At 44.1% G+C, this 24,611-nt stretch overlaps 1 protein-coding gene across 1 annotated transcript in view; it reads right to left on the minus strand.

Moving 5' to 3' along the window:
- The window catches only part of SLC71A2 (solute carrier family 71 member 2), a 48,428-nt gene extending 24,160 nt beyond the window's left edge, over positions 1 to 24,268 (minus strand). The window contains exons 1-5 of the mRNA XM_075931857.2: positions 23,963 to 24,268; positions 9,013 to 9,108; positions 5,327 to 5,389; positions 1,826 to 1,953; positions 653 to 767 (exon numbers count right to left, since the gene is read on the minus strand). Coding sequence (XP_075787972.1) covers positions 653 to 767; positions 1,826 to 1,953; positions 5,327 to 5,389; positions 9,013 to 9,108; positions 23,963 to 24,109 — 549 coding nt within the window. The 5' untranslated portion in view covers positions 24,110 to 24,268. The remainder of the gene's footprint in view (positions 1 to 652; positions 768 to 1,825; positions 1,954 to 5,326; positions 5,390 to 9,012; positions 9,109 to 23,962) is intronic.
- Between the last annotated feature and the right edge of the window lie 343 nt (positions 24,269 to 24,611).

Below are 24,611 nucleotides of genomic sequence, written 5' to 3' on the forward strand. Positions count from 1 at the left end.
GCTGCTGAAACTGACCAGCAGCAGCTGAATCGGGAACACCTGGGGCAGAGCCAGACTATGGGAAAGGCGGGCTATGAGGGGTCTGGTGTGGCATCCCCCCCACCCCACCCGTCTCAGAGTCCCCCCTTCTGATAGTCTGGCATATCTGATAATCCGGCACCCCCTGGGCCCTAAATGTGCTGGATAATGGGAAGTTTACTATAGTAGGTACTGTTGGTGTAACTAGATCCGAGCACAGCTTCTCCTTCAGCCTTAGGAGTATCTATTATCATTTGTGGTCTCTTCTCTAGTGCTCAGAGACTGCCTTCTACCTGCCCACTACACTGATTATTGTCTTTTTATACAAAGAGTAAGAAGGCTAATTGATTTGCCCAAAATCACAGAGACTTGAACCAAGATCTTCCAACTGTAGGCTAGTCTAACCACTGTAACATTTTCTTCTTCCTGCAGTGACAGACATGATTTAAATATCTGAAATTTTCAACTCCAGAAGGAACGGATCAAGCAACACATTTTCTATGTACTATTAAACGCAAATTGTTTTCTTAATACCATCTCCCTCAAGGGCCACAGGTTAGAAATCCTGACCCAAAACAGCTTTACTGATAATGCTTTATGTATGCAAGAATTTAAATTTTTATATACATCTTACCAGTCCGTAGGCAGTACTTCTCTCATGTTCTTGTGTTATATCAGCTACATAAGCAAATATTACAGAGAAAGTAACAGAAAAGACTCCAGATACTGAAATCATAGCAAAATACCACCTAAAAATCAAAAGGAGAATTTAAAAGATACTCCAATTTATCTTCTACTACAAAAAACCACTGTTTAATACCATGCAAATTTGTTAATATTTAGTCTAGAACCTAATACATATTTAAAATACATATATCCACAATGTTGATTGATCTGTAGATTAATTAATATTGTAAAATCAGTGCCAGCAAAGCTATCAAACATCCAAATATATTGTTCTAATGAAAGTAGCAGCATTTTCTTTTTTTAGAGAATTATGAGGAAAAACTCCCAATTTCTGACTGGCCTCTCACAAAGGATAATAATTCCCACGAAATTATCATACTCTCAAAAAAAACTATGATGAATTTCAGTTGTGAAGTAGAACTGTCTAAAAACTTAACTATCCAAAGTTGTAATACAGTGAAATATTTTTCTGCAAAAAATGTACTCGAATCACCTTTCAGTGAATGAACAATAGTTAATCCCTATGCATTAAGGTTTTACAAACTTTCAAATTCAGAGCATGATTAGAGGCTTTGAGGCAGTCAGCAGGTATAGGAAGTTCTCTTAATATTTTTGCTTCCCCAAAAAACAGCAAATAAAAGGGAACAGGAAGCAATACAGCTCAAATTTCAGAGCTCTATAATACAATGTCAAAGATTTTCTGTATTTTATACTTCACAGTGTTATTCACCCATTTAGAATAGCTACTATTAAACATTCATTTGTCTCGTAAAATATATTGGTTATTAGTGCAGCTCTGTATAGGTCTCAAAGAGAAAATGTAGTAGATCTTAGCATTTACAACTGCAGTGTACTTATGTAATGAATTCTAAGCATTTTTAGCAATTACTGTTAGGATTATGTGTGTGTAAACAGTCATTAACTCAGTTTACAGGAAGCATTTACTTCTTTAAAAATCCTATGCACAAAATCAATGTTTAGAACATGAACAAAGAAGTGCAAGGATGATTTAATTACATTTTGAAAGTAAATCATTTTCTTCTTGCCTAGTTATCCTTATTTTCCAAACACCAATCCACCTTTAATTGAGTTCCTCATACTTCCCTGCTGTACCACTTACCATGGACTAATCCTCATTAATGGAATTGGGACACAAGTGAAGAAAACTGTAACAAGAAGAAAAGACTTTCTTCCCCACACATCAGATAGAGCACCAATTAATGGAGCACTCAGAAAGGATAAAAAACCCTGTAAAAGAAAAAAAGGTTATTTTAAAATGCATTTTGAAGCTAGATTTCAAAATGGAGCAGATTTCACATGCTTTGTTTAGTTGCTGTTATAGGATAAGGAAACTTCAGAGCTAATGATGGAATGTTTTAGATTTTATTTAAATTACAAAACAGACTATAAACCTATAACCAAAAACCTACATGAAAATAAAGCTTATTGCAGCTACATGACACTTATAAAACTATATTATTTCACTAATGTTCTACCCAACTATTACATTCTTTGCACCACTATAACAAGTGTGGTATAGGTTTCCTTTTCTGTAGCATAGAACTGGTTAGACAATGCGACAATCTTTCCCCTTGTTTTTCACCAACATTTAGTATTTGCTATGTGCTTAAACCCCTTAGCTATTTCAGACTGGTATTCTAACTAAGATGCCATTACTACCTACAATTGGGTAAAACATCCCATTTCAGTCTATTTTCTTCAACTCTGCCTAGCAGAAAACAGTTTCAATATCTTTAGTTCAAAAGGGAGGGTGAGCATCTCTTTTCAAAACAGACAACATTACTGACAGGCTAAATCAGCAAGAAGCAAACACCCAAGGAGCAGGTTGTAGTCACCCATCCTCTCCCTGCAGGCCAAATAGTAATTTACCTAGATATACCTAGAGCCTTACTGTACTAATGAAATGGTACTTGTTAGCGATGTTCCCGCTAATCTTTTCCACATGTGAAATAAATGTTTATGTACACCGAGGCATATGTGAATGTGCATCACCAGCAAAAACAAAAACCTAGCTTTGGGCACTGTGCTAATCAGGCGGGTGGCATTTGAATCTCTCCTGAGTGGCAACAGAAGCGCTTAGCTTACACTGAACACTGCCCGTCCGATACTCTCTAAAACCTGAATATCCATTCTGTTCTGTGCTGTTGCAATACCAAATGAAGTCTTTAAAATAAACAAGTCAGTTTCAGGCACTGACATTTAGTTAGTATAATCTGGTACAACTAAAATTGAACAGTTAAAAAAAAGAAAGAAGTAACGTTGTCTGCCTTCACTTCACTGCGATGTAGGTAAGTTACTCGTTTGCAGGCTATTATTATCCACTACAGCCAAAATTCACTAAAGTGCTTTGCGGGCCACATCTTATGTACAAATCAAAACACCTATAGTCTCAGGGATATTTTTCTCTACAAACTTATTAAATCAGATACATGAAAGGATTGATGTGTCAATCTTTCCTAATATCCATTACGTATACTGAAGTATATTTACACCATGAGCTCACATCAACTCTACTTCATAGCTCTACAATGTGGTATAGAAAACTTAAATTTTGAAAGTAGTACAGGCAACCCCTACACTTATGACATAATTGGTTCCTGGAGAACTGCCATAAGTTAAGCCATTATAAGTCAAACCCTTATTTCCCATAGGTGCAATGTTACAAATGGCAGTTCCATTCCTGGAAACCCATTTTATACCCTAAAAATACAACCAGGCAGGGCACTACTGTAACAGAGCCAGCTACAGCTCCCAGTCCCGCCCGCTGTGATTCCCATGAGCCCACATGGCAGGAGAAACAGCCACCCGCTTTGCCTCCTGGGAGTTGTAGTCCCCAGTGTGCGGAACTTGAGAGGCCACGCTGGGCCAGAGCAGGGCAGTCGCTAGGGATAGCCACAGCGATGCTGATCAGGGCCCAGGGCAAGGCCCCAGGCTGGCAAGGCACCAGTTCAAACACTGCTGGCCAATACTGGCACTAACACATGGAGTCTGCATCATAAACGCAGGGGGTCATAAGTCAGAGGTTGCCTGTAATCCCTTTTTCCTCACATGTTTATGTACAATCATCCTTTTTATTTTTAGTACATAAAAGAAATTACACAAGTCATAGAACAGCTTGTATAAAAAAGCTGACATTTACATTCACATGACCAGCAGCTCTGCAGTTATCAATAAACCTTTGATGCAGTATACAAAAAAAAAAAAAATTTACAATACTTAAAATGGTTCATTTTCTTCTTTTTAGGTCAGGGCCCCTGTAGCTACAACACTAATATTTCAGATTTAAACATCTGATAAAATTTAATTTGCATTTTTAAGGCCCCATGACTGTGAAATTGACCAAAAATGAACTGTGAAATCGGTAGGGCCATACCTATTAGTCAAGATGACCAGGGACTCAACCCCATGTTTCAGGTATCCCAAGACTTCGACTACCAGAAGCTGGGACTATACAAAGTAATATATATAGCAGTTCATTCCCTCTGAATCATCTGGCACTTGCTATTGTCGGAAAATAGGATATAGGGCTAGATGGATCATTGGTCTGCTTGAGAACGGCAGACTTATGTTCATTTCTTGAAAATAATAGACACTAGCTTACTTGAGAAAAGGGAGAAGTATGGGGAGTCAATGTCTGTCATGTATTAGCACTGTTTATTAAGTCAATATTTGAAAAATAAGGCCATAGATACTAAAATCGTAAATAGAGAAAAACAGAGTTAATTGAATACTCTGGTTAACAGCATTATACTTTATTCACATTCTTTGAAAATTGGTATCCCATTGATATAATAAAATGAATAAAGTATAAGTGTACAGTTACTTACCAATCCTGTAACAATACTGCACAGCAGAGTGATTGATTTGTTGAAGCACTTATGTGTAAATAGAGTTTTCTATATTATAGGTCATCTTATGACACTACATAACACTATGGACAGAGAAGGGCATACACCGGATCTCTAAAAATGCACTTAACACTAAAACTATAATCAACATCATTTAATCTTTTGTGATTATTCAGAATCTTACAGTGCCTCGGGGTCATTATTATTAACATCAATTATTATGGTAAATACAGACAGTGTAGGAGATCGAGATGAATCTGTAAAGACCCTATGACACACTCTGAAAGCTGCTTTTTAAAAAAAATCCCAGATAGCAGCTTGTCTTCTGCCTCTTGTGCATAAAAGTTAAGTCCAAAATGTGCAACTGTATAACATGCTGGGCAGTGCACTAGTCCCAGTTACTAGATTAAAGATTGTTTTGGGAGATATCAGAAATGCCAGTTAATTAAGTGCTGAATAACAGAGCTAAGGGACTGTCAAGGCTGCTCAAAATAAGACTTGCTTGCAAAAAAAAGGTGTTTTATATTTCCAGAAAATGCTTCAAACGTTAATTGAAAACAAACCCCCAACACCTTCAAACTGATGAATAAGCTTAGGGATGAGGAAAAAACTGATTTTGACATTTCAAATCCAAGTATTCAAGACATTACTATAACAAATGAAGGGATAACAGTGATAAACATTTGTGTTTGAGATCACTGTAACTCAAACACACACAAAATATTATGTTCAAATGTCTATGGGAGTCTTACCTTAACACCCTGAATAAGACCATTCATTAGAAATGTATGCTGAGGAAATGTTTCATGTAAGACCTAAGGAGAAGGAAAATGTTAAAATTTAGGTTGCATGTGAATTAAACAAAAGAAGTGAAAAGAGAAATCTTGACAAAAATGTAACCCACTCTTGCTAATCAGGAGGCACAAATACAACTTCACTAAACCTTATTGAAAGTGTATCTATCAGACTCAGTAGAATTTTGGGCTTGGTCTACAGAAGTAAATTATACTCATGTAAAATAAGATATCAGTTTGAGCTAGTGTATCTATACTGAGATAATCCTTCAGTGGACACCTATTCCAGGATAAATGTTTTTCTTCTATTTAGCTTATACTGTATGGGAAGGGGGTTTAAACTGAACTAGAAAAAAATGTCTCACTTATTCTGGAAAAAACAATGTGCTCATACTAATATAGTTAAATCAAAATACTCAAGAACAACTACACCCAAATAAATGGCCCCAACACTGCCATATTAGATAAACACCATTTTTAGTCTAATTTGAGAACTTTAACTTAGGCCTTTTAGAAGAATAAAAGTCCATATAAAAGTTTTATTGATTACTGTCAGGAATCAGTCAGCAAGGGAGGGGAGAGAGAAGCAGGAGCCATTGCAGAAGGGAGCCATCTTAAAAGCCGGTTCCTTCCCTATCACCATCTCGTGGGAGGAGCAAGGGGGGCAGGGGAGGCAGAGAAGCTGCAGGAGACCTAGCACGAGCTGATTTAGACATTGGGAATCAACTGACTGTCAGCTCACACTGGGTCCCAAAGGCTGAGCCTCCGATGTTTAAATGTAGTAAGAGACCACATTTAAAAGGCAGAGACACAGCAGGAGACCGGGGTGGTGGGAGAGGAAGAAGGAGAGGAGGGAAGCAACTAGTCAAGTATTGATTCAGCTGTCTGATATGCCTAGGCTTATTGGGTAGTTAACTAGTCACTTACATCCCTAGTATGGCTCGTGATTCAACATCTGCTGTAGGCAGAGGTAGGTCAATAGAATTTACTTTCTGGTGACCTAGTTTCTCCCTCTCTGGGAGGTGGATAATCCTTTTACTTTTTGTCCTACTTTCTGTACATATAGATAATAACTGACCACTTCCCTCTTAACCAGTGAGTGCTGAAGAAGCTCCCGCCTGCTGCAGGCAGGGGGCTGCATCAGCCCCGGAGGCTTGCTATGGGCAGGGGCACTCCAGTCGGCTGGAGCAGCAACTGTCCACAGCAGGCCTGGCCCAGGCTACTTCCCTCTCCCTCACCATGCCTCCCCTTTAATCTGTTAATCAGTTAAACACTAGGTTTAATCAGCTGGTTCCCAGCTTGTAAATACTTAGATCTGCATTTAAAAGGACTACACTGAGGATTTTTATTGGTATAACTGTGTCTGAGGGGTCTGAAAAATATGTGCGCTAAGATAGGGCTTAAGGATGTTAAAATGGGCATAATCCGCTACTTAAGTAGTCGAATTTCCATAGACTACTTGATCAGTCGATGGGGGAAGGAGCGTATCCCCGCTGCAGCTCTGCAGTTTAATTGTAGTAGGAGCCAGATTGCTGCCTGGCTCCTACTACATTTAAACTGAAGAGCCACAGCAGGGGTTCCCTCCTGGGGTGGAGTGAGCTGAGACTGCTTAGTCCTGGTTTGCACCGCCCCCAGGGAGCTAACCCCTGCTGTGGCTCTTCAGTTTAAATGTAGTAGGAGCCAGGCAGCAATCTGGCTCCTACTACAATTAAACTGCAGAGCTGCAGCGGGGATACGCCCCTTCCCCCATCGACTGATCAAGTAGTCTATGGAAATTCGACTACTTAAGTAGCAGATTATGCCCATTTTAACATCCTTAAGCCCTATCTTAGCACATGTATTTTTCAGACCCCTCAGACACAGTTATACCAATAAAAATCCTCAGTGTAGACCAGCGCTTGGGCAGTGTCCATTTGAAAAGCCTTTACATCATTAACCTGAAGATAAAGGCCACATCCTACTACCAATCCTTTAAATGATCTAGTCATTTGGAGAGCAAGCTGCCTTCTATAAGGGTTTAAGCAGCCATACAATCTGTTTTTAACATTAAGATCTTTAAATTATACTACAAATGTTACGCAGATATAACCAACAAACAACATTGCATTACAAATTATAATAGTCACTGCCTATAATTGCTATTACTTGCAAATAAAGCATATACAGGCAGTCCCCGGGTTATGTACAAGATAGGGACTGTAGGTTTGTTCTTAAGTTGAATCTGTATGTAATCTGATCAGTTTCAACCGTGGCTGAATCTGGATGCCAGTTCTGACTTACATACAGATTCAACTTAAGAAACCCAGGCATCCCCAAGTCAGCTGCTGCTGAAACTGATCAGGAGCTGATTCCAGGAAGCCTGGGGCAGAGCAACTCTGCCTCCGGCTTCCTGTAGTCAGCCGCTGGTCAGTTTCAGCAGCGGCTGACTTGGGGACGCCTGGGGCAGAGCAGCTGGGGTGCTGCTGGGTTGCTCCAGTAGCACGGCTCCTCGGCGCTACTGGAGCAACCCGGCAGCACCCCAGCTGCTCTGCCCCACCGAGTTGATCCGGAGTGGCGCTGCGGGACCAACCCGGCAGCCCCCAGCTGCTCTACCCCAGGGGTAGGCAAGAAAAGCCTGGTCTGCAGGGAGAGGGGGGGGGCCACTAGCTGCACCCCCTCCCCCCCCAGCAGACCAGGGGGACAGGAGCAAAGCCGCGGAGCACGTCCGCAGAGGGACAGCCCAAGCGCGCCTGGGCTGTCCTGCTGCGGGCGTGCTCTGCGGCTTTGCTCCTGTCCCCCTGGTCTGCTGGGGGGGGGGGGGGGGTGCAGCTAGTGGCCCCCCCCTCCCCCGCAGACCAGGGACACCAGAGCAAAGCCGCCGCCTGGGCGGCTTTGCTCGTTTGTCCGGGAGCAAAGCCGCCCAGGCAGCGGCTTTGCTCGGGTGTCCCTGGTCTGCTGGGGGGGTCCAGCGGCTTTGCTGGACCCTCCCAGCAGACCAGGGGGACAGGAGCAAAGCCACCCAGGTGGCGGGAGTCCCGCTGCCTGGGCAGCTTTGCTCCGTGGCAAACGAGCAAAGCCGCCCAGGCAGTGGGACTCCCGCCGCCTGGGCGGCTTTGCTCGGGTGTCTCTGGTCTGCTGGGGGGGGGGGTCCAGCGGCTTTGCTGGACCCCCCCAGCAGACCAGGAAGACCGGGAGAAGCTTTTCTCGCCCCAGAGGACACGGGTGACCCACCGCCCGTGAGCTCCGGGCGAGAAAAGCCCCGTTCGTAAGTGCGGATCCGACGTAAGTCGGGGACTGCCTGTACTTAGTCTTTATATTAGAAATTGAAATCTCTGCAATTAATTTTAAGTACTTTTCATTCCAATAAAAATGAGCCTTTGACAACACTTAAGATCTACCAGTGTATTTCAGATCAGATTTGCAGCCCCTCTGACAGTTCAGGTATGATCCTATTTAGTAGAACACCAAGTGTACATGTAATGTTGGCTTGATATAAACAAACAAAAAAAGTCTGAGAACTCAAACTGCTTTATTAAGACACTAGGGAATAAAATAAAACTCATTTAAAACCAGGAGTCCCAGAGAGTATGAACAGGATCTCCAAAGGAAACCAACTGAGCCCTGACATTATTGTAGTGAAAGAGAAAAAGACTGGCAACACTTACTTTTAGCATGGGAGTTGTCAATAGTCCCCAGGCAAAGAATTCCAAGAATATGACCACCACTGCATGGTACACACTTGGCCGACCAATACCTTGTTGCTAAAAAAAGAAGAAAAATATTTCATTAGTACAGTGCATTCCTTTGAAGCCATTTCCCAAACAACATAACATTTTCAAATAGTAATAAGCTTTCAAAATGATCTACAATTTAAAAAAAAACAAAAAAAACCCCAAACACTTTCAAGGTGATCAGGGTAAAAGTAATTGATCAAGTCAGCATTAAAAAACCTTCCCTTATATTCACTCGAAAGGACCCCAAAAGCCCTAACCTGCAGCCATTCCCCACGTGATAAGTTTAGGAAGTAGGAATGATCTGTGGAGGAGATCCAACAATGAGAGTTAGGAGCAATGTCCTGGTAAGAAGCCAAGTTTCTGGGCTTTTTTCAATTCATGTAAGACAGTGACTCTCAACCGGTGGCCCATGGGCTGCTGGCATCCCAGTCAGCCAGCAGCTGAGCCCAGGTGACATCCTCAGGGCCACAAAGGTAGTATTGGATGTGGCCAACTTCACCAGTTTACCACTGTGGGCCACATATGTGGCCTGCAATGTGTTAACTGGTCCAAGGTAGTACCCAAGAACCTTCCTCAGGAGTTGCTCTTGCAAATCTCAACACCCATTTCTCCACCCTTCAACTGATCAGGAGAAAGAAACATCTTCCCTACTCCTAGCCTTCCTCTGTGCCAGGAGCCAAGTTTCTACTACTCTTTCCCACCTCTTTTCCTTTTTTGGAGGATCTTTCACTGTGAATAACTCCACCTCCCAACTCTTCTGCTATTTGTACGTTACCAAGCAGCAGCAGAATAAATTTATTTTTTCCTCTTCAGTTTCACCACTGTCCACAGGTTTTTGCTCAGCTCAAGGGGAACTAATCATTCTTGCAAACTACTTGGGAAAGTGTAGCAGCAGAGGCACTACAGTAGTCTATCTTCAGAATCCGAAAGACAATACTGAAGAACATCACATGCCTAATGGATAGAATCATGACAAAATAAATGAAAGCTTAAATTTCAAAAGTTGAAGCTTCGGCATCCTAAATCCAGAGCTGCCCATCCACAAGTAGCAAGCAGGTGATTTTCTAGTCCTGCATGTGTACACAGAAATGAGCAACATGGATTTTTATCATCTAGTTTCATTATAAACAGCAACATGACATGGCATCTGTAGACCTTTAAATGTGTCTCATATTGTTCTCCTTTTGGTACATTTAGCTCCAGAGTATTGAAGGCATTAATATTATAACCTGTGCTTTGCTACATATTAGCAAGACTAATATCAGAGGGGTAGCCGTGTTAGTCCAAATCTGCAAAAGCGGCGAGGAGTCCTGTGGCACCTTATAAGCTAACTGAAGTGTTGGAGCATTTGTTGTGCATCTGATGAAATGGGTCTTTGCCCATGAAAGCTTATGCTCCAACACTTCGGTTAGTCTATAAGGTGCCACAGACTCCAAGACTGATATAGTTCATCTTGAATAATTGCACTGAAGTCCTCAATCTCTACAGATTTAAACATGTGATGAGTTTTTTCCTGACTCTTGGTTGCATTATATTTATCAACTTGCAATATACCTCATTTCTTTAAATAAACTCTAAAGCAGAATCAACTTTTTTTGACCATATGAGTAAAATTGGAGAAAAACAGTCCCTAAGTATTAAAGACCCAGGAACTCATTGCTCTACTGGCTCTGATCAAACAGACTCTCTCCTCTCTATGGTTCCTCTGACTTAACTTCACCATCTGTTAAGCAGTTCAAGTGCCTACCACAAAGGAAGTGTTTGAAGACTTCAACTTATGTTTATAAAGCAGTGATAATGAAAACACATAATAGTTATAAGCTTACTGGTCCTCCTCTGCTCTATGGCTTTGATATATCAATGGGAACTGTCTGATTGCATATTTACCATTAGGGTCTTTAACAAGGCATTTTTATTACCATGACAGTTCACTTAAACATGCTGCACAGATGAACCTAGTCCTGGCTGGGATTTTAAAAGAATTCCCTAGAACAGGGGTAGGCAACCTATCGTTTGAAAGACAAATATGGCTCAGTAGGACACCAAATGTGTCTCTTTTGGTCATCCCCATTGCCCTGTGAAATTACCCCACTCCTGATACCAGTTGTGGCAAGTCTGGGCTATGCCACATAGGTCCCATGCTTCCTGGCAGGTCTTTCTGTGCACCTCAGCGACTCCGTGTCCCTAATACTGCCACGAAGGTGAGGGTACCCACTTACCAGAGCCCTTTTCATCACTGGCCAGCCCAGTGTCCTTTTTCCATTCCCTACTGGCCCTTCCAGCCAGGGGGATGGTTGGGAACCCAGTCCCTCCCACTTGCTCCAGGTTCCGGTCCAGGGCCCTATGGGTGGAGGCAGCCCTGAGTGGGTTGGGTAGCTTGGCCCTTGCCCCCCTGAGCAGCAGCCCCTCTCTGGGCAACTTCCCCAATCCTTCCTGCGGTACCTCCTCCCTGATGGAAGGCAGATAGGTCCTTGATGGCTATCTTGGGTCTGTACCCTTGCTCTGGGCCCCTCTCTTCTCCTTCACCTCTCCTCTAGTCCATCCCTTTTCTTCTTCCCCCATAGCCTTGCCTGAGGGAGGGGTTTTATAGTATGCTCATCCACCTTAATTGGCTGCAGATGTTCCAATTAGCCTTCCCTTCAGGCTGATGCCAGATGGGCTTCAGGTGTGGCTGGCTGGGCCCCAGTCTTTGGCAGCCTACTCAGAGAATATAAAACCACATACCCAGCACCCCATGTATCTGCCTTCCATCAGGCCTCAACAGCCCCCTGCTCTTAGACTGCCACATGTAGTTTGGGTCTTTAGTTTATAAAGGTCCCCCGCCTTAGAGTATACACTTAGGCCAAGTCTACACAGCAAGTTACAGAGCAGTCAATCAGTTCCCAGCACTGTAACTCCCAAGGAGGCCACACTGGCAAGGCATCTAGTGCACACTAAGTAAATCACCTCAGTGAAAAGCATAGAACTTGCTGCACAGTGGCTACAGTGCTGAGGTGCCAGCATGGATACTGTGGTGAAGTAATGTGTTGTGGCTGGCCTCTGGTACTTGTCTCGCAATGTCTGTTCTTGTCCCTCTGCCCATCAGCTTGATCTCTACTGCCCTCTCAAGTGACCAACCCTCTGACCCACCCTTTACATCATGGGTTCCCAAACTGGGAGGGCGTGAAGAAATTCCAAGGGGGCACGAGGCGACCCAGCTACACACACACACCCCATCAACCCCACCCCAAGTTTTGCTGCTTTTGGGGGGGGGGTGAGGGTTTCTCAAAAATCAAAAAGGGGGTGTAATGCCAAAAAAGTTTGGGAACCACTGCTTTACATGGATTAGAATTTTGAAAATCCTCTTCCCATTTGCTCTCAGCACATCTCTCCAGGTGACCACCCCTGCTCCACACACCAGATGATCACTCCCCTTGCAGAGTTGGCCTTTGATAGAGGCAAACTGTGAGAACGCCTGGGGCACCTCTGGAACAGGGGTGCTCCTCCTCTTGCTGATCTCGTGTCTGCAGCCCCACCGTTTCTGGCTGGGCATGAGCTCTGGCATCTTTAAGTAGTTATATTGACATTTATACAGTAATTGCCTGCATTAAGTACTTTACAAGTGATAAAATACATATACCACACCACAAACCAGTACCATTACACAAAGTGAAGGTTTTCGGCTCTTTCTTGCCACAACCAAGATTCTTCCCAGCAGTGTGCTTTGTAAAGTCTCTACCCGACTCAGAATTGCAACATTTTGCAGGAACTGCCCCTGAACATTGTGTTTAACAAGACCTCTAAAAGGAGAACTCACCCTGAAAGGAGAAGTACTCTAGAAGTACTCAAAATAGTATGGCTCTAGTATCTTGTAACTTTTGTGTATACTTGCGATAAATGAAGGCAATACATTTTAAAGCTCATATCCGTTTGTATCAGAGCTTCAGGATTCTTGAAACTACAAGATGGACAGGCTCCTTGACTCCAAATCTTAAAGGAAAATCAGAACATGGTAGTATAGCAACAGATAGGGAGAACTGAAGTGGGGCACTAGAAGCAAAAGTGAGCTTGATAATCACCCAAACCACAGAGCAGATTGATAATTGGAGACAAGGAAAACAATTAACATGATAAAAGTTTAATCATCCTAGTGACATGAAGAATTTCAGATAAAAATGTTTTCTGTCAGATCATGATTGATAATTTACAGGAACTCGAATTTATACACTAAAAAAGCATGGGGCAACTGCTATGATAAAGATAAACCAAATCATCTTTCAACAAAGTGCATTAGTCAAAACACAGCCGAAAAATATCAGTCAACAAGTGCATGTACATCAGCAGTCACCAATGGGATCTACAGGTAGATCTTGACCCCTCTGACAGGTGATCCTGACTGGTTTGGCTGGGAAGCCCCCGCCCACTGCCTTGGAGCTGTCCCTCTGGGAGCTTCCTGATTGCTGGAGGAAGCTTGGCAATGCAAACCTCTGTCTCACACACACACTGTGTGTCTGTCATTCTCACAAACACACTGTCCTTCACTCTCATCTCCCAACCCAACACATACGTGGAGGTCATTACTACTTCTACTGCTTGCAAAGTGTTTTATTTTTGGTTTTTGACTGGTCTTTTCATAATTTTCATTTCTCTCTTATGCTTCAATTTAATTATTTGGGAAGTGAGTTCTAAAATGACTAAGCCATCATGGCTGGAGTAATTATCCCTATAGTAATTACTGCTCCTGGAAGTGTCTGGCATGTCCCTGCAGCCCCTAAGAAAGGAAGAGCAGGGGGGTCTCCACATGCAGACCTTGACTGCAGGCACCCCTCCTGCAGCTCCCATTGCTCAATAACGGGGAACCAAGGCCAGTAGAAGCCATGGGCTCAGTGCCTGTAGATCAGGGCAGCACATGGTGCCATTGCTATACATACCAGCTGCTTTCAGGAGTGGTGCAGGGCCAGGGCATGGATAAGCCTTCTTTAACGCCACTGCTCCACCACCTGGAAGCTGTCTCAGTTAAATGGTGCCCAGCCTGTTTTCTGAACCCCTGTCCCAGCCCCAAACCTCCTCCTACACCCAACCTCCTACCCCAGACATAAGTCCCTCTGCATCCAAACTCCTTCCCGAGAGTTCGACCCTGAAACTTCTCCTGGACCCCACCCTAGGCTAAGTCCACAGCCCTTCCCACACACAAAAAACCCCTTGGCCCAAGACCAGAGCATGCACCCCAACACCCCTATCCCAGCCTGGTGAAAGTGAGTGAAGATGGGTGAGGAAGGGGAATGGAATGAGAAAAGTAAGGCTTTAGAGAAGGGGTGAAACAGAGGCAGGACTTCAAAGAAGGGGCAGGAAGGAAATGGGGCAAGAGTATTTGGGTTTGAAGTAGATCTTACAGTGGTGCACTTATATTGAAAAATGTAATCTTGTTGTTGAAAAGGTTGGAGACCACTGATATACATCACACAGAATTCTCCTCTCATTAATACCTAACAATGAATCAATGATCAACATTATTAGGCCAGTGTTGGGCAAAATTTAAAATTTCTAACCTAATTAAAGGATGTTAAAAACATCAGAAACGAAAGCAACGTTCCATTCCATTGCACTCTCTTCCTCTCTACATTCTATTTCCTTTCTTCTCCCCAAAGTGTAATTTCTATCTGTGAAAGACAGGACAGTAATTCACAAAACATTCATTTCAATGTGCTGCCTGTGGTTTGAGTACTGCATTCTAAGTATGCTATCAGAAACATCTTCACCAAAACTTAGCTTTTCAACATGAACAAACCTGTTCTCTAGCATCAATGACTTCTTAGCTAAATCTAGCTAGTAGAGACGTCTACAAAATAAGAGGAAGAGCATAACTTATAAATACAAGAAGGGGTAAGAGGAAAAAATGTAAAGTTTGTTTTATTAGCTGTCCAAATACCATACTTAGCTTTTTTAAGGAGTTAAATTTTTAGTGTTTCCTTAATAAACACTATATCGGGATAAAAGCTTCAGAGGGATAGTCACATTAGACTGTAACTGGAAAAACTAAAAAAACAACCAATACTCTAGCAGCATCTTAAAGTAACAAAAAGCGTAGATGGTACCATGAGCTTTCCTGGTCAAAACCCACGAAAATGGGTTGTGCCATGAAAGCTCATGATACCATCTACATGTTTTGTTACTCTCTAAGATGCTGCTAGACTATTCGTTGTTTAAGTTATATCAGGATAAGTTTGATAACCTGCTTCCTTTCCCTTAACTCCTCTGATCAAAGTTACACCCTAATGCCAGGTTCCCCTTTTGGCAGTATTTGTTCCTCAAACAGCTTCACAGCAACCACTTACGCATTTCCAACCAATTTTCACACTTTACATTTTAACTTTGCAGTACAATACAAATTTCAGCGTCAATATTGTTAACCATTTTAATTCTCTCAATTGAGTTATCTAGCTAATGTGCGTATCCCATAAAACAGAACTTCCTTTCATGTGGTCCCCATGCTAAAAGCTCCAGATGCCCCTCTCCAAAGTTACTTCATTTGCATTATGTTAGAGCCAAAGAGCTCCATCAGTATCATGGCCCCAAAGTGTTAAGTGCACCTTTGCCATGTACAGCATCATCTGACCTGATACTTTTAGCTCAACCAGAAGCACTTTGTCTCACACTGGCCGCCCAAATTGTGGGCATTTACCAAACTGAATTTAGTCTACAAAATTTTTAATTGACATTTACAATAACTTAATTTTTTTCTCTCCTCATGCTAAGAATTCTTTCCCAGACAATAAGAAGAGATACTAAGATATTTGGTACGAAAGTAGTTCCATATTTCCCCTGACATGTTATATTGATGCACTGTTTATTTGGTCTTTCAAAAGAACACAGTCATTTTTTTTTAATAAACATGCCACAGCTTGTGCTTGTGTCACTAAATCTTGCCATTTTAAAAAAATTATTTTATGTGCCTTTTATCTAATTTATTCTGTTAATTAAGCTTTATTAATACTTCATGTACCTATTTTGGTACAGAACCAACCACTAGATTCTGTATAATTATCTGTGCAGTTGCTTTAAACAGAAATGATACTAGAATTAAGGCAACATTTACAAAATCCTGTAAGTCAAGAATTCTCATGCCAACTACCATGTTACACTTCCTGCTTCACAGCACACACAACATTGGTTTTAGGGATGTAAGTGACTAGTTGACTAATTGACTATCTGATAAGCAAATGAACATAAATGCTTATCAGACAGTCAACTCAACTAGCTGCAGCCCTGCTCCCCCCCCCCCTTCCCACCCTGCTGCTGCTGCTGCTATCAAAGAGAGGCAGCAAGAGGGGGGTGAGCAGGAGCTGGTGCCAGGAGGAACTGAGAAAGCTGGTTTCCCTAGCACCATCTCTGCAGGGGGCAAGGAAGGCACAACAGGAAATGGTACAAGTGGCGACTGCTTTGCTCTGGTTCCCACTGCAGGTGCTTCTGCTTTTGAAATGTACAAGAGCCCTGCGGGTTCTTGTATATTTCAAAAGTAGACTTCCCGCAAGGAGCATGGGCGAGCAGGGACTCAAGCAATCCCCGTTCTCTCCATGCTCTCTGCAGTGCCTCTCACCTTGCTGCCTTTATGAGAGGCAGCAAAGAGGGGGCGGGGAGAGGGAGACAGGAGCCAGCTTAATAGCTGGTTCCTCCCAGCACTGTGTCCGGGGTGCCACTTGCCCCCCTGTGCTGCCTCTAGCAGAGGCAGAAAGGGGGTAGGGAACGCTAGTGCAAAGCAGCCCCTCTCTGCAGGGGCTGTTGCCGCCAAGCAACCCCTGTTCAGGGCAGGCAAAGCTGGCCACAGGCAGGGGCTGCTGGATTCAGCATTACCCAGGATCAAGCAGTCCCAGCTCACACTGATCCCTGAGCCTCTACATTTTAAACATATCAAGAGTCCAGCAGCTCTTATTACATTTAAAATGCCACAGCATGGGTGGCTCTGGAGCCAGCACAAGCCAGGACTGCTCAGTACAGGCTAAAGTCGGCACCGTAGAGGCGCTGATCAACTAAACATGTATCAACTGTACGATTAGCCAGATAATCACATTTTAACATTGTTAATTAGTTTACATTCAACAAAACAGAAGATACTATATTTCAAAGCAAGTTAGGTTGCAAACGACGCTGATGCTATTGATGTTCAGCATCAATAGTTCCTAGGCAGTACACCTCAAGCACTGCAGGTAGGTGGCAAGTGAAGTCTAAATTTTCAGATATTAAATGCTCTGTTTATTTTCACAAACACTAGTGAGGTACTTTACTACAAATTAAATGGCACATAGATAATCCATACTCACTGGACAGAAAGCAATTTAAAGTAACTTGAATACTAAGGTAATATGCACAACATAAGAAACTTGGACAGAATTGCAAAGCAAAACAAAGATGGTCTCAGCGACGGGGTGCAGCAGCTCTGCACTTTAAACCCCCCGGGGCCAGCCATGGACAGAGCGCAGCGGAACACGGAGGGAGCGTGTGTGGCGTGTTCACAGGCCGTGAAACAGCTGGGAGGGAAGGTGCCTGGGCGTGATGGGATGCCACGGCGCCGGGTTTTAAAAGAAGCTGGAGTCTGTTTCGGAGGGAGAGGAGGAACAGTGACAGGGAGTAGGCACAACTGGGGTGCACTGCCAGGGGACCCCCGAACCACACCGGATGAGACCCAGAAGGGGAACAGGAGGGAGATGGAGGACCGATGGTGGTGGGCAGACAGCTGAGTGCTGACAAAATTCGGAACTAGGTCAAGGGAGAGGAAGCAGCCCAGGGTAGGGCATTCATGGAAGCCCATGTGCTGGTGTGTTACTGCAGTAAGCCCCGCTAGCCGGACCGGACCAGACCGAAGCAAGTTTGCATCCTTAGGGCCCTAGGCTGGGGTCCCTGAGTGAGGGCGGGCCCGGACCCCCCTCTCACCACGGTGGCGTGAGTAGTCCTGGGCACATTTGGGCCAGACCGGTCCACGAAGCGCAATTGGACAAAAAAGACTAATACGGAAAGGACTTATCGTGGGTCGGACTCTTGTACCTGCTGGGTGAGTGTGTGTTGGGGTGTAGAAAAAGGCACAGGGTGACTAACCTTGGTGCACACTGGTACAGTCTCACAGTGCTGCTTTATGCCCTTGTTCTATTCAATAGAGTGGTCAGCCAGCACAAAAACTCCAGCTTATACACCATGTGGCAGTTTGTCTGAGATAGAGCCAGCCAGAGAGCACACATCACACCAGTTGTCCATATTCTCCTTTCGCTTTCTTGACCAATTCAAATGCCAGTACAGGCTGAACCTCTCTCGTCTGGCACTCTTGGGACCTCACTGGCGATGAACCAGAGAATTTGCTGGATCACGGGAGGTCAGCATTGTCTAGCAGAATTGTCTAGCAGCATTACCACTGTTTACTGGACTCTTAGGAGACATTTAGGGGTAAATTAAAGCTAAACAGCACAGAACACAGAGCCAAGACTGGTGGCTATACAGGACAATGGGAAACTACAGATGTTACAGTGTATTGAAAACATATAACCATGATATGAGGGCCAAGTGGCTCCATTACAGCTGATGCACGCAGGAAGTCTGCTTTAAAACCAGCTCCTGTGAAGCCGCCTGCCCCCTGCTAGCACCAGTTTCCATATGCCCTTCCCCATGCTACTGCTTCTGATACAGAGGATGTCAAGCTATGATTTTTGCTAGTAAAGGAAACTGAAGAGGCTGTTGGTACTGCATATTGATTTCTTCAGGACTCAGAAACTTCTCTAGTCTAGCACTCTGGTTCGGCAATATCCATGGTCTTAGTTAGCCAGATGTCTACTTATTGTGGGTATGTCCAAGTTTTCTGTGGTCCTGTTTAGTTTGTTCACAGCTGCCAGTCCTGGCTTTCAATGTTCTGTGCTGTTATTTAGTGCTAATTTACCTCTAAATGTCTTCTAAGAGCTCAGCGAGTAGGTAATGGTAATGCTGCTAAGCCTAAGCATGTTTTTAATGCTGATTTCCTTCTGACAATACAGTAAAATTGTGTAATACTAACACTTTGTTATGAAGAGAGCTGAAGCCTTGGCAAGGTGTAGGCTTATAAAGGGTGTAACAGTACAGTCATACATAATTAAGCAGCATTGCAAGCACTGTTAAAATAAAAAGAGAATTACTCGCTACAATATTGACCTTGCTTGGTTCAGCAAATTCTCTGGTTTAGCACCTGTCAGGTCCCAAGAGTGCCAGATTAGAGAGGTTCAACCTGTAGTGCCTTCTTCCAGGGAGGATGGTCAGTTGTTCTATCTAAAGAAGGCACTGATTTCACTTTGAATATTGGACAAAATATTCTTCAATTTTCTTTTCTGACAATCAATAACATCACACAAACATTTTTTCCTTCATGTACATTTGTAATCACTATCAGGTAGCCTCTCATGCCTAAGTGTTGTTGGTGCTGATTTTAGGGATGTTGAAATGCCATTTATTCATGTACATGTTTAACCACTGAAATTTTCAGCAGTTACATGTTTACATGCAGGAATGAATCTACCAGATGGCTCTGCAAGAGTAAATCTCTGGAAGAATAAATTCAGGGCAAATTGCACCAAGGATTTCTGTAACATTGCTCCATTTTGCACTACACTGAAGGTTGGGGTGAGCAATAATTTTTGAAGGGGGGCCACACTGGGAATTGCTGAAGTGGTTGCAGGCCACCCCAGAAGGGTCCTGAGGCAGAAGGAGTGGAGCCAGGCTCTGCTGCCCACCGACCCCAACTGGTCTGGGGGTGGGGGAGCATGCGAAGTCTTAGGCCTCACCCCACCTCTGTCCTGCCATGAGTGCACAGCCCTAGAGAGAACCACCAGCTGTTTTGAACAGCTGGCAGCTCCTTCTGGCATGGGGAGGAGACTTTGCACACTCTCCTCAGCCCCAGGTCTCCATTAGCCTGAGGGGAGGAGAGAGGCAGGGGCTGCCCTGGACCAGGAGCCCTTTCAATTGCTGTTATTTAAAGGGCTACCACATTGCCAGGTAACTGCCTGGCAGGCACAAGCCCTTTAAATAGAAGTGAAAGGGCTCACACCTCTTAAGCAATGCATTAGCAGGAGGGCTGGGAGCTCTTTCAACTGCTTTTATTTAAGGGCTTGCACCTTAGCAGCTGTGGGGAAGCCCTTTAAATAGAAGGGCTCAAATCTTCCAACCCTGCCACTAACAGTGTTGCCTGGGAGCCATCAGGGAGGCATGAGCCCTCTCAGCTCCTACTATTTAAGGGGCTCACCCCTTCCCCGCAGGTGCTCATGTGTTTCCAGTCAGCCACCAGGAGGGTGCAAGCTCTCTAAATAGCAGAGGCTCCCAGGCAACACATTAGGGGGCCAGATTAAAGTGCTAGGTGGGCCGGATCTGCCTCGCAAAAAGCCTCTTGCCCAGCTCTGCTGAAGGTAATGTTTTCATAAAAAAGTGATACCTTTATTCAAGTCTTAGCTCCCTCCTCAGCAAAAATCAGTAGTTGAAAGCAACTGAGTGCCTGAACAAAGCCAAGGATAAAGAACAGTTGAAATATCTGAAACAAGTATTTAACTGATCATTATGGCTATGCTTTGATAATCACATTCAAAAATGTATCACCATGGAAAATCAGTTGGTAAAAACTGATAACACACTTATAGGCCACTACATTTGGTATGAACTTCCTCTTCTAACTTAAAGCAAGAGAAGGGTTTACTTATGCCAAGTCAAGCAGCCCCCTGCCCGCAGCTGCAGTGCAAGAGGAGAGGATAGAAAACAGGCCCCAAGTGGCTAGGAGGGGTAGCCTGAGCCAAGGGACAGGAGAAAGAGAAATGTCCTGTGGCCCCAATCCCCTGCACCAACCCACCACCCTCACATCCCCAAGGCTCTGCACTGAAGGTCTCAGGCAACACTGGGTATGTCTGCTAGTTGATTTTATAAAGAAGTCACATTCACTGAAAACTTCTTTATATCTTATTTATACAATGCAAAAGATCAATGAAAAGAAATTTTAACAAAACAAGTCTTTAACAGGGAAATTAATTCCTGACATTAAAATAAAAGTCTATTGTGCCGAGCTGAAAAAACTTGCACAACTAGACAGGCTTACTTCTAAATACTCTGTCAAAACAAATCAGTTTAAAACCTCTCATCATAATTCTTCTGTTTTACTAAATATGGCATCTATTGTAGAGGCCAAATAAAAAGCCAGATCAAGTAGATGACCAAAAATTTATTTAATAGCATTTCTTGTTTTATCAACTGCCAAAAGGCAAATGTCTGAATTCAGATCACAACACTGCAATCCTGGCATAATCTCCAAAGGGAGCTTCTTAAAAAACACTCATAAAGACAAGACTTGATTCTTATTATTTTAGTTTGAATAATCCCATTCAATAAACTCACCACTTAGAAGTCTAGCAATATGACCATCACATGGGTTTCAGCTAAGATGACAAACTGATATAACAAAATACAGTAGAACCTCAGAGATCTGAAATGCCTTGAGAGTGGAGGATGCTTGTAATAAACTCTAGTAATTATGAACAAAACATTTTGGTTGTTCTTCCAAAAAGTTTGCAAACTAAACACAAACTTTAAAAGTAGTATTTTCTTCTGCACAGTAATCATCCTAATTTAAATTTAACAAGCACAAAAACAGTTTTCTTACTTGGTCAAATCTTTTTTAAAAATCAAGAATTCCATTTAAGTTAAGTAGTTTACATTTAATAAGTTTGATTTATTTGTCGCTGCTGCTGCCTGATTGCATACTTCTATTTCTAAATGAGCTGTATGGTTGACTGGTCAGCTTGTAAACTCTAGTGTTCTTGACTCTGAGGTTCTATGGTAGATAGTGGCTTACACAGAACCTTGAACTATGGCCACATCTTCAAATAGTGTATATATGATTTAAACAGAATTATCCCAATTTGAAAAAACCGAAGATGTGGTCCTGTATCTTATTTTCTTTGTGTAGCCTCTGGTAGATGCTATGAAGGCAGAAGTCTCCCATAAAATGCCATCAAGCAAATGGTCTGGTAGCACTTTATAGACTAACAAAACATGTAGATAGTATCATGAACTTTCGTGGGCACAGAAGTGGGCTGTGCCCACAAAAGCTCATGATACCATCTACATGTTTTGTTAGTCTATAAAGTGCTACCAGACCATTTGCTTGCTGTTTTTTTCCTGTAACAGACTAACTCAGCTACCCCCTGAAGCTCCCTAAAATGCCATATAACACACACACAAGTTCTTGCCCCTAAACCAAAAAGATTTGTTTGTAAACTAAAAGTGTGGCTCGTGTGTACAAATACAGCAATTTAAACTGGAGGTGTTCATATTTAAGAGCATCTAATTCTTTGATTTTGGGGAATTATTTGCCTCAGTATCATGCAACACAAGCTCTGCAAGTGATCTTCCTTTGATAAGCTATAAATTAGTTTCTGTTTAAATCAGCAACCTTCTTAGGCTGGTCTACATAACAATATTAAGTTGGCTTAAATACACTGTTTAGAACTGTGAAAAAGTTTACAGGCTATGTAAATGTAGTTAAACTGAGCTCCACCAGATCAATGAAAGCGGCGAGGAGTCCTGTGGTACCTTATAGACTAACTGAAGTGGTAGACACTTATAGACACTTCAGTTAGTCTATAAGGTGCCACAGGACTCCTCACCACTTTTGCAGATTCAGACTAACAGGGCTACCCCTCTGATACAAATCAATGAAAGAACTCTTCTATGACATCTTAGAGGTGATGGCAACAGAAGAATGTTTCCACCACTGTAGCAACTACACAAAGTTTCTAGGTTAGTCAGAGCCATAGGCTGCACTAGAATCACAAAGAAACAGAGAAAGATAGGACAGGAAAGTACTGAAACAAAGATGGGCAGGAAGATTCAGGAGGCCATCTATTAGCTGAACAGACTGGATTTCAAGTTGGCAGTATGTAAAAGTAAATAATAGCTCTATGTCAGCTTGCTGGAGATGTCAGCCAGAAAATTTACCACATTCTCACAAATCAGAAATACCAAGAATAGGAGAACAAACATAGAAAGGGATTTTAAGGATAGAATATAAATACTTAACCAAAAGAGGGCTCACACACAAAATTGCCACTTCCTTCAACTGGAACACAGCAAATAGAAACTCACATTAACTGTGTGTGACTCAGAGCAGCAGAACAAGTGCAGAAACCTTCAGTACAACTTCTTCGCCAGTACAATAGTTTAGATCTGAAACCTAATTCACTCAGCACCAACAATTGACAACATCATGGCCCACTTGACGAAAGAGCAAAACTCACTGCAATTCAAGTTAAGCGGGGATTTTTTACACCAAACATGTTAACCTAATTTTAATACGTGGTAATTCATTCACAATGAAGTGAAACTACTATAAAGGGCCTGTTAAGACACGCCCTACTTCAAAAGAGTTTCTTTTCACATACATCCTCCCCAGTGATCAAGGCTACTACCTTGGACATCGGAAACAAATTAAATTCAAATGATTTCTAGTTAGCGCCTTTGCGTCCCTCCCGAGGTCACCTTTTAAGAGTAACAAAGAAAAAGATGCCCCGACTGAAAACTTGCTGTTTTCACGAAGAGAAAGCAGAAGAGGCTACTGTGCCGGCTCTTTAGTCCCCCAAGGCCGCGGACAGTGCAATCGCCAGGCACACCTGGGAGCCTCCGCGCACAGCCCCGTCCCGCAGACCCGTCAGTGGCATTAGGGAATGTCTCCCCCCCCCACGCACACACGCTCAGCGCCCGGCCAGTGCGGCGCCCCTGGTACGGGAGATGGGGTGCGAGCACCGGCCCTCACCCGAGCGCGGGCGGGCACCGGGACCCACCCGCCCCCGCCAGGGGCACAGCCCGCCCCGCCGCCAGCGCGAAAGGGCCCCGGCAGCCCCCACCCCGCACTCACCGCGCTGCCGCCGCCCCCCGCTTTCAGGCCGATCCGCTTCACCAGCATGACGCAGCTGCCCCGCTTCTCGCCGCCTTCCCCCGCCGCTGCTGCGGCCGCCTCCGCCTCCCCGGCCGGGGCTGGCGGCGGCTCCGGCTCGGGGCTCATTTCGCTCCCATCGTCCCGGGGCAGCCGGGACTGCAGAGCGGCGGGGCGGGACTTCGGCGCCCTCTCAGCAGCACCTTCATCTGCCACCGCCGCGCGCCGCAGCCACAGTGGCCGCCGCGGACACGTGATCCCCCTGCCGCTCTCTCGCTCCGAACACCCACCGGAAGCTACGTCACCGCCCCCCCCCTCCCCGCAGCGCTTCCGGGCTGCGGCCAGGGAGGGCGGCACGGGGACTCGCTGGGTCCTAGCACCGACCCATTCCACCTGCTGCGGGTGCCTTTGCCGCTCTTTGGGCAAAGTAGGCCGGTGCGCCGCTCCGGCAAGAAGCAGCTGCTGCTGCTGCTGCTGCCCCCCCCCCCGGGGCACTCGGCTGCAGTGGGAGGGCGGCGCGCTGCTAGCCGGGATCCCGGGGCTTCCAGCCAGGCAGGGCGCCCTCCCCCCACCGCTCCCGGACTGCCCCAGCCCCCCTTCCCCCCGCCATGCTCACCCCCTCGCACCTCAC

The sequence above is a fragment of the Pelodiscus sinensis genome, chromosome 6, assembly GCF_052426305.1.
Source record: "Pelodiscus sinensis isolate ZL-2025 chromosome 6, ASM5242630v1, whole genome shotgun sequence".
Lineage (NCBI taxonomy): Eukaryota > Metazoa > Chordata > Testudines > Trionychidae > Pelodiscus > Pelodiscus sinensis.